This window comes from Mustelus asterias, chromosome 19 (genome assembly GCF_964213995.1).
Source record: "Mustelus asterias chromosome 19, sMusAst1.hap1.1, whole genome shotgun sequence".
In the NCBI taxonomy this organism is placed as follows: domain Eukaryota; kingdom Metazoa; phylum Chordata; class Chondrichthyes; order Carcharhiniformes; family Triakidae; genus Mustelus; species Mustelus asterias.
Genome location: NC_135819.1, coordinates 715,230 through 726,370, shown reverse-complemented (window position 1 = coordinate 726,370; position 11,141 = coordinate 715,230). Strand labels below are relative to the sequence as shown.

General features: G+C 50.6%; 1 protein-coding gene across 1 annotated transcript in view; it reads right to left on the bottom strand.

Moving 5' to 3' along the window:
• Positions 1-1,339: 1,339 nt before the first annotated feature.
• The window catches only part of LOC144507663 (adhesion G protein-coupled receptor E5-like), an 87,422-nt gene continuing 77,620 nt past the window's right edge, over positions 1,340-11,141 (bottom strand). Inside the window, 3 exon segments of the mRNA XM_078234820.1 lie at positions 1,340-4,966; positions 5,227-8,326; positions 10,323-10,412. Coding sequence (XP_078090946.1) covers positions 8,294-8,326; positions 10,323-10,412 — 123 coding nt within the window. The 3' untranslated portion in view covers positions 1,340-4,966; positions 5,227-8,293.

Here is an 11,141-nt window from a genome sequence, read left to right as displayed (position 1 = left end):
GGTACCTCGAGTCAGGATGTGACTTAACATCCCATTGTAGGCTGTCCTCATAGATTCAGAATCGGGATAGTCAGAAGCTTTTTCCCAGGGTGGAAGAGTCAATTATTAGGGGGCATAGGTTGAAGGTGCGAGGGGCAAGGTTCAAAGGAGATGTACGAGGCAAGTACACAGAGGGTTCTGGGTGCCTGGAACTCGCTGTCGGGGGAGGTAGTGGAAGCGGATATGGTAGTGACTTTTAAGGGGTGTCTTGACAAATACATGAATAGGATGGGAATGGAGGGATATGGTTCCCGGAAGGGTAGGGGGTTTTGGTTCAGTCGGGCAGCATGGTCAGTGCAGAGGGCCGAAGGGCCTGTTCCTGTGCTGTAATTTTCTTTGTTCTAATCCCTCCAATGCAGAAGGAGGCCATTCGGCCCATCGAGCCCGCACCAACAACAATCCCACCCAGACCCTATCCTTGTAACGCCGTGCATTTACCCTGCTAATCCCCCTGACACTGAGGGGCAATTTAGCATGGCCATTCCACCTAACATACATATCTTGGGAGTGTGGGAGGAAACCGGAGCACCCGGAGGTAACGCACGCAGACACGGGGAGAACGTGCAGACTCCGCACAGACAGTGACCTGAGGCCGGAATTGAATCCAGGTCCCTGGAGCTGAGAGGCAGCAGTGCTAACCACTGTGCCACTCAAATCAGACAAGTCCACAGAGTCTCCTAGTTATCATTTTGCATACAAAGACTTGTCTTCCAATCGCAGTCTTGTTCAACAGCCCTGTGCAAGACAGAAGCACGGAGGTGATGGCCTAGTGGTATTATCGCTAGACTATTAATCCAGAAACTCAACTAAAGTTCTGGAGGCCCGGGTTCGAATCCCGCCACGGCAGATAGTAGAATTTGAATTCAATAAAAAATATCTGGAATTAGGAATCTACTGATGGCCATGAAGCCATTGTCGATTGTCGGAAAAACCCGTCTGGTTCATTAATGTCCTTTAGGGAAGGAAATCTGCCAACCTTACCTGGTCTGGCCTACATGCGATTCCAGAGCCACAGCAATGTGGTTGACACTCAACTGCCCTCCAACGGCAACTAAGGATGGGCAATAAATGCTGGCCAGCCAGCGACACCCATGTCCCGTGAATGAATTTTAAACAAACAAGCCCCTCTGAAAGGGCTTGTGGTAAATCCCACGCTAGGACAGCTGAGGCCTTGTTAACACCTCCATCACTCTGACATGTCCCAGTGTAAAATCGCCTCTCTTATTCAGTGAGAATGTGCAGAGTGTTCAGACGAGATACTGTGGTGATTGCGACCGTCACAATAAAGGAGACCGTCCGGAACCTTCTCTCGCTTTTATTTAAAAAGAGAACCGCTGATAAGATGAGACCGCAGCGTAGAAGTGGGAAAGAGTTGCGGAGGGTGCAAAACGCAGCAGTTAAAAAAATATATACATTTATGTATTTTCATCTAAAAATCAACAGTAAACGCGCCTTAATACGCAGTTATCCCGACATATCGCCTTACGGACCACAAACAAAGTCTTGCTCAAAACTGTTTCAAAAAGCAAACATTATTCAACGTGAAGGAACAATGTTAAAACTCACAAGGAAATATTTACACTGAGGAAGCAGAGAGAACAGTCTGGGGTGGAGTGGAGTGGGGGTTATAGCGGGGGCCGGGGGCCCATGAAGTGACAAGATCGTGCGCGCTCGGAGGTGACGGATTTAGTGGACAGCCACGCTGGAATGGTGAGGCGGAGAGACAGCGCGGCCTCCGCAGGACGGCACCAGCTCGATGCCAACTGGCACAAGTGGCAGTGGAAAGTCGGAGGGGGTGGGGGGGGTGGTGGGAGAAGGGGCACCGTGAAAGGGTGGTCGATCGTGCCCACGCCCGCTGACGTGCTCCGAGGAGGCAACACTCGAGTGGCCAATCCACCCTCCACGGCCTCTCCTGTCTTGAGGATGGGTTGTCTCTTAAAGGCTCAGGTAACAATGGGGTGGATACAGGCCTGATGCCCACACCACATAGAATCCCTACAGGACAGAAGGAGGCCATTCGGCCCATTGAGTCTTTCACTGACCCTCCAAAAGAGCACTCTGTCTAGGCCCATTCAACCAACCTATCCTTGTAACTGTGCACATTTAGCATGGCCAATCCCCCTAACCTGCACGTCTTTGGACACTAAGGGGCAATTTAGCATGGCCAATCCACCTAACCTGCACATCTTTGGACACTAAGGGGCAATTTAGCATGGCCAATCCACCTAACCTGCACATCTTTGGACACTAAGGGGCAATTTAGCATGGCCAATCCACCTAACCTGCACATCTTTGGACGCTGAGGGACAATTTAGCACGGCCAATCCACCTAACCTGCACAGCTTTGGACACTAAGGGGCAATTTATCATGGCCAATCTCCCTAACCTGCACGTCTTTGGACACTAAGGGGCAATTTAGCATGGCCAATCCACCTAACCTGCACATCTTTGGACACTAAGGGGCAATTTAGCATGGCCAATCCACCTAACCTGCACATCTTTGGACACTAAGGGGCAATTTAGCATGGCCAACCAACCTAACCTGCACATCTTTGGACACTAAGGGGCAATTTAGCATGGCCAATCCACCTAACCTGCACATCTTTGGACACTAAGGGGCAATTTAGCATGGCCAATCAACCTAACCTGCACATCTTTGGACAGACACTAAGGGGCAATTTAGCACGGCCTGTCCATCTAACCTACACATCTTTGGACACTAAGGGACAATTTAGCATGGCCAATCCACCTAACCTGCACATCTTTGGACACTAAGGGGCAATTTAGCATGGCCAACCAACCTAACCTGCACATCTTTGGACACTAAGGGGCAATTTAGCATGGCCAATCCACCTAACCTGCACATCTTTGGACACTAAGGGGCAATTTAGCATGGCCAATCCACCTAACCTGCACATCTTTGGACACTAAGGGGCAATTTAGCATGGCCAATCCACCTAACCTACACATCTTTGGACAGACACTAAGGGGCAATTTAGCATGGCCAATCAACCTAACCTGCACATCTTTGGACAGACACTAAGGGGCAATTTAGCACGGCCTGTCCATCTAACCTGCACATCTTCCGGACTGTAGGAGGAAACCGGAACATCCGGAGGAAACACGGGAAGAACGTGCACATTCCACACAGTCACCCGAGGTTGGAATCAAACCCGGGTCCCTGGCGCTGTGAGGCAGCAGTGCTAACCACTGTGGCACCGTGCTGCCCCTGGGCAGGATGTCCAAGCGCGCGTCCAACTCAAAGCCGCTCTGACCCGCCCCGCCCGGATGGGGAGTTAAGTTCAGTGGAATCAATCTCTCTCACTTTCTAAAACAGAACTCAAAAGATGTGAACATTTACAAACATTTACAAACAGCAGAATATAAATATATAACCGGGAAAACCAAACAGCAATTGTTAATCGATGGGATTTGGATCCATAAATAGCATTACAGTTTTTGAAAAAATAGTTTTATATTTTAACAAATTAGCACAGGTGCAACATTACCAGCAGTTACACTGACAGACCTCCACACAGTTATCCCACTTCTTGCCATATCATGTTGGATAACGTGCATTGTTCTGGCTCCAAAAGTTACCTGAAAAACTGTGCCCAGCAATGGAGAGCATTTTTAAACACTGGCACCTGTTCGGGTACACTGAGTGAGAATTTAGCACGGTCAAAGCACCTAACCAGCGCATCTTTCAGACTGTGGTAGGAGACCAGAGTACCCGGAGGAAACCCACGCAGACACGGGGAGAACGTGCAGAGAAGGTCCAAAGATGTGCAGGTTAGGTTGATTGGCCATGATAAATTGGCCCTTACTGTCAGGGTGATTAGGAGGGTAAATATGTGGGATTACGGGGATAGGAGGGATAGTTGTCGGTGCAGGCTCGATGGGATGAATGGCCTCCTTCTGCACTGTAGATTCTATGATATGACATGACTCCGCACAGGTAGTGACCTAAGGACGAGAATCGAACCGGGGTCCCTGGTGCTGTGAGGCAGCAGTGCCAACCATTGTGCCACCATGCCGCCCATATCACAGACTCAAAGGTACTATTGGTAAACCCTCTGCTGTGGAACTTGCTCATCATGGCTCTTGGCATCCCAGTCAAGCCAACTTGGACTCTAGCTTCATGCCAAGTGAGCAGGATAAGTTTTCTGTTGCTCGTGAGGTGTCAACAGTGACAATATGGCCGCCATTATGGAGCACATTTACAATGAAGTGCCAATGGATCTGTTGCTGTCTCGGCCAATTGGAATCTGTGATTGCCAGTGGAATTTGCGAGTCTCCTTCTTATTGGCTCTCCAACAGCCTGAATGGTGACTGGGAAAGGGTGGTGGTCTCCATAGCTCATGCATCTCCTCTTGCTCCATCCCGACCCAATGATAAGCAGAATCCCAAGCCCATCCTTCTCCTATCTGCCACTCCAATTCATCTTAGCCCCTTAAGGAGACAGCAGTCACCAGTCCCATGCTCAAATTTTAGGAAAATGTCCATGGGGACGGGCCATTTGGCCCCTCTGTATTTAGGTCATGAGTCAGCTTATACGCCCTCCCACACTCTCTTCACCAGTCACATTTCCTTCTCTACACGCCAACCCCTTCCAAAACTCTTTGGCCTCATACCCTGCGAGATTCAGACACAGCTTATAACTCAGGTACATGACTCCAGCGCCCTCTCCGGGTCCAATTCTGTATGGCGGCTTCGTGTGAACGAAATGCACATTTGCAATTCAAAACACTACAGCCCTAAACAAAGTCCATCTCAAACAAAGCCCAGCCCGAACCTCATCAGCTTCTCAGCCACTGCCAGTCTCTAAATCTCCGACTTTAAGATCCTCAGTTTTAATTCCTTCACCATCTCTATCCCTCCTCTCCTGCACTCACGACGCTCTCAATGTTCACTGAGCCCCCGTCACCTCTCACTCCCTCCATTCTACGGTCAGGTATCAGTCGCCCTGCCCTGAATTCTCCGGAATTCCAAATCCCTCTGCCTGATGCTTCCTAATTGCAACCAGCCCTCTGACCAAAAGAAAGACTTTTATATTTCTACTGGGTCACTCACGTCCTCGGGACATCCCGTTCACGGCAAGGGGAAGTGCTCTGATTATTAAAAATATGTTTCTCCTTCGGTTAAGCAGGCCTGTCACTGAGATACTTGTTTTGTGTAGAATGTTACCCTCCGTTGAGTGTGGAATGAGCTACAATGTTGTTTCTGGCCCCTTTCTCAGAGACTCATAGACTCCCGACAGTGCAGAAGGAGGCCATTCGGCCCACCGAGTCTGCACCGACAACAATTCCACCCCAGGTCCTATCCCCATCACCCCCATGAATTTATCCTGCTAATCCCCCTGACACTAAGGAGCAATTTAGCACGGCCAATCCACCTAAACCACACATCTTTAGACACTAAGGGGCAATTTAGCATGGCCAATCCACCTAACCTGCACATCTTTGGACACTAAGGGGAAATTTAGCATGGCCAATCCCCCTAACCTACACATCTTTGGAGTGTGGGAGGAAACCGGAGCACCTGGAGGAAACCCACACAGACACGGGGAGAACGTGCAAACTCCACACAGACAGTGACCCAAAGCCAGAATCGAACCCTGGTTGTGTGAGGCAGCAGTGCTAAACACTGTGCCGCCATGCTGCCCCACTGCTCTTGTCTCCTGGAGGGAACATGAACTCTGACATATCGGTCCCTCATCAGCAACTTGTTGTGGGGTTACCTTTCTTCCAAGTGTAGTCTGGCCAAAGCGTGCAATGGCGCCAAGGCTGCGGCGTGAACATGTGGGGACGTGCGCACTCATAGAAAAGGGCATCACATTTGCAAGTAAATCTTATCGGACTGTTTACTAAGTAAACGGTCCCGATTGCCTCAACTTGCTCCCGCTCTGAGTGGCATGAAGATGGAGGCAGGTTGGAGACAATTGAGTCATAGAACCCCTACAGTGAAGAAGGAGGTCATTCAGCCCATCAAGTCTCCACTGACAACAATCGCACCCAGGCCCTATCCCCGTAACCCCATGTATTTACCCCACTAATCCCTCTAACCTTCCACATCCCGGGACACTAAGGGGCAATTTAGCACGGCCAATGCACCTAACTTGAATTGGATTGTGGGAGGAAACCGGAGCACCCGGAAGAAACCCACGCGGACACGGGGAGAACGTACAAACAGACAGTCACCCAAGCTGGGAATCGAATCCGGTTGCCTGGCACTGTGAGGCGGTAGTGCTAACCACTGTGCCACCGTGCCGCCCAGTCCCCTGCTCTTTCCGTGACCCCCCACGTGCCTCTCTCCATGTGCTGGGTTTGCCAATCTCCTGTGAACTGTTACATTAACGTGAACTGTGTGGAGGTCGTTGAACCCACTATAGAGGGCCGAGCCATGGTTGGAATTGCTGTATCATTGCCCATAAACAAATGACTTACGTGCACGGTCATGCACAAGCATGTACACTTGATATCTACCTTACATATAGACACACACACACACACACACAAAACAATCTGTCAGCTTACACTGGTTTCTTTGAATCAATAAAATACTCAATTCAAGCTGGTTCTGTCTTTGCGTCAACCACAACTCATCGTAACAGTGCCCGGTAGGTGAGGAGGGCAGGCAACAGGGTGAGGAGAGGGTGGAGGGGCAGAGAGAGTACATGTCATGGCCTATCTCTGCCCCATGAGCTCACTTCCCAATCTCCACTGCCCATCGGCCATCTTGTGTTCCCATCCGCCCAGTCTGTTGCCAGCGGCGACAGTGCCAGCGCCCTGGCAGATGGCAAGAAGGTGACGGCTGGCCTCAGCGCTGACTGCCCCATCGCAATGCCCGATGGGCGCGGGCAGAGCTGTGGGTTGGAGCTTGGCTCTCGGTCACCCGCACAGTTTGGGATGGGGCAGCCCAGGTAGAATCATAAAATCATAGAATCCCTGCAGTGCAGAAAGAGGCCATTCGGCCCATCGAGTCTGCACCGACCACAATCCTACCCAGGCCCTATCCCCATAACTCTACACATTTACCAGCTAATCCCTCTAACCTATGCATCTCAGGACACTAAGGGGCAATTTTAGCATGGCCAATCAACCTAACCGAATTTGGGGGAAAAAAACTCCAGGAAGCAAATAAAAACATCAAAAAAAATGTTTTTGTAAATATCTCCACGAAAAAAATCAAACTAAATTTGCTTCCTCTGCTTCGGGCTAGCGCCACCAATGGTGTAAGGGCACAAGTTAATCTCTTTTGAACAGGGGCAAAGCAATCCACAGAACCGCAGATGCCACCACAACCCCCTTTGTACCGTACCTGGCTGGTCTGGGAGTTATCACCGGTTGAGTGGCACTGTTGGCACAGACTCGCCCACCCACCACCTCCTCCACCCTGTTTCTCAGACCAAATTCCAAAGCACTTGGAGATATGGAATGCTGGGGGACTGGAGAGACATGGGTAATCGTTGACTTGTTTGGAAGCAAGGGCGCTCGCTCCAGTGTGGGGAGCAGCCCCGATTTCAGAGACCCACACCAGGGTCCAGGGTAAAAAGCCCCCACTGCGCAACACATCAGAGACCCACGGGGGAGATTCCCCGGCCTCCCAGTCGCGTGTTTCCCCTGTCGGTGGCGGGAGGTGGCGCGTTGTTTGCTGGTGGCGGGATTCCCGCCACTGTCAATGGGAATTCCCCATTGATCGCCACCCCACGCTGGCGGGAAACCGGAGAATCCCGCTGGCGGGAACGATGGACAGACAATTCCAGACATTGTTTCAATGGGAGTATTGACCTGGTCCAATGGTTGGGAAGACCCATTGCGCTTTTGGGATTTATAATCGGATAGAGAGGGAACAAGGGGAAACTCCACCCGGTTTGCCCGGGAATGGATTTAATCCCGGTCCCTCATGGCGAGAGGATCATTTCCTTGACCGTCCTGTCCCCCCCGCGCTATCACCCACCCAATCTTAGCATCGTGTAAGCAGATGCGCCCCAGTGGGTTAGAACCTTCCTGAATTCCCGAATGGCAAAATGTTTTTGTCTCTTCCACCCTCCCCTCTCCTCCAAAAACTCGTACCGCATTTACACAGAGAGATTGAAGCAGGAAGACTGAGTGACAGAGTGCAGGGGCAAATAGGCTGCTACCAGTCACAAGCAGAGAGAGTCAGTGTGAAGCCATCTCTCTCTCTCTCTCTCACAATTGCACATGTTCAAGCAGCTTTCCGGATGGCCCTGTATGGGCACTGTGACTTCCTCTCACATTCCCGTCTCGTGTGTACTTCTCAGCCCCTGGGGAAACAAAAAGCAGGAAAATATATTGTTTGGAACGGCTAAGCAGTTTCTCTCTTCGTGGCATTGCTGAGTTCTGGGGGACCCGGGTTCGAATCCCTGCCACGGCAGATGACGGAATTTGAATTTAATTTTTTAAAAATCTGGAATTAAGAATCTACTGATTGTCGGAAAAACCCATCTGGGTCACGAATGCCCCTCGAGGGAAGGAAATCTGCCGCCCTTACCCGGTCTGGCCTACACGCAACCTTCTTCAGGTGAGTGAGAATTCCCACTCACCTGAAGAAGGGGCTCAGAGCCTCGAAAGCTTGTGTGGCTTTTGCTACCAAATAAACCTGTTGGACTTTAACCTGGTGTTGTTAAACTTCTTACTGTGTTTACCCCAGTCCAACGCCGGCATCTCCACATCATGACTACACGCAACTCCAGAGCGACACCAATGTGGTTGGCTCTCCTCTGAACAGGGGTGAGCGATAAATGCTGGCTAACCCTCCCCCACCACCCAACCCCTCGCTGGCCGACGCGACAATTTGGCACTCAGCCAAATCTCCATTCACTGCAGCAGGGACTGGAGAATCCCAGTGGTGGGCAAGGTCGGAAAATCCGGGCCCCAAATTGCGTAGCACTTTTCACAACCCCAAGACCGCAGCTCGTGCCGTTTAGGCATCGTTGAAGCCCATGTATGCACAGCAAGATCCCAGAAACCAGGACCGTGCCAATGACTCCATAATACACGTTCTGTTTATTCTTTTGTGGGGCGTGGGCCCCGCCCTGTTTATTGCACAGCCCGAATTGTCCCTTAAACTAAGTGGCTTGCTCGGCCATTTTCAGAGGGCAGTTAAGAGTCAACTACATTGCTGTAGGTCTGGAGTCACATGTAGGCCAGACCGGGTAAGGACGGCAGATTCACCTCACTAAAGGGGCATTAGTGAACCAGATGGGTTTTTCCGACAATGGTTTCATGGTCACCGTTACTGGGACCAACTTTCAGTTCCAGATTTATCCATTGATTATAAATTCCACCAGTTGCAGTGGTGGGATTTGAACCCGCCTCAAATAGCGTTACCCGAACAGCTCTGTGGGTGTACCTACACCGCCGGGACAGCAATGATTCAAGAAGGCGGATCGCTACCACCTTCTCATGGGGCAATTAGGGATGGGCAATAAATGCTGGCCTAGCCAGCGACGCCCACATCCTGTGAATGAATAATCAGTAAAAGGCCTTGGCCTCTGGATTATGAGCCCACGTTTGCACTGTGCCACCAAACCCCTCGTGCTGTTTGTTGAGGGACAAATGTAGGGTTTACAAACGGGCTAACTCACATGGTGCTTGTCTAGTGTTGCGTCAGCTTTCAACTCAGCTGAGGAGACAAATGGTGCTTAACGCTTGATGTCTTAGTTGACAGTTGGCAGAAGCCAACAGTGCCGCACTCCCTCAGTGCTGCATGGGCAGTCTCGGCCTGCGTTTTCTGCTCAAGTCTCTTTGACAGAGAGAGAAGGATACCGCCCACTGAGCCACCCCGTTGTGCCAGTTAATACATTTGGGGAGTGTCTTCTGATTGAAACAATATGGCCACCGAGATGGGCTCCCTCCTCCCTGGAGAGACGATGGCCTAGTGGTATTATCGCAAGACTATTAATCCAGGAAACTCAGCTAATGTTCTGGGGGACCCGGGTTCGAATCCCGCCACGGCAGATGGTGGAATTTGAATTCAATAAAAAATATCTGGAATTATGAATCTACTGATGACCATGAAACCGTTGTCGATTGTCAGAAAAAACCCATTTGGTTCACTGATGTCCCTTCAGGGAAGGAAATCTGCCGTCCTTACCCGGTCTGGCCTACATGTGACTCCAGAGTCACAGCAATGTGGTTGACTCTCAACTGCCCTCCAAGGGCAACTAGGGATGGGCAATAAATGCTGGCCCAGCCAACGATGCCCATGTCCCATGAATGAATAATAAAAAGATTGGTTGGATCTGATCACACACTTACCTGGGTAGAAGCAGTTGAGAACTCTGAGTACTTTGAGGTTTTCTTCATGTGGCAGGCAATGATGAAGATCTTGCTGTATTCATCCCGTACCTGCAAGGTAACAGATATGTGGAGTTGGTACGGATTCACTGGCACTGATATACGGTGAGGCCAGACAAGCGCTCAGCCATGTTCAAACTCAGTGCCACCGAACCCGCTCGCCACTGCCCACTGTGGTGGAAGGAGGGTGACTGAACTGAGCTCTTTGCCACTCTCTCTGCCAAAACATGGGTGGCAGCATGGCACAGTGATTAGCACTGCTGTCTCACAAGCGCCTAGGGTCCCAGGTTCGATTCCCGGCTTGGGTCACTGTCTGTGTGGAGTCTGCACGTTCTCCCCGTGTCTGCGTGGGTGTCCTCCGGGTGCTCCGGATTCCTCCCACAATCCAAAGATGTGCAGGTTAGGTGGATTGGCCATGCTAAATTGCCCCTTAGTGTCCAAAGATGTGTAGGTTAGGTGGATTGGCCATGCTAAATTGCCCCTTAGTGTCCAAAGATGTGTAGGTTAGATGGATTTGCCATGCTAAACCGCCCGTTAGTGTCCAAAGATATGCAGGTTAGGTGGATTGGTCATGCTAAATTGCCCCTTCGTGTCCAAAGGTTTGTAGGTTCGATGAATTGGCCAATCTAACTGTATAGGTTTACAGAGATACGATAAGGGGGTGGGCCTGGGTCCGAGACTCTTTTGGATAGTCGATGCAGACTCAATGGGCAGAATGGCCTCCTTCTGTACGGTAGGGATTCTATGGTTCTAAAGGGTGGGGTGAAAAAAACACAACTT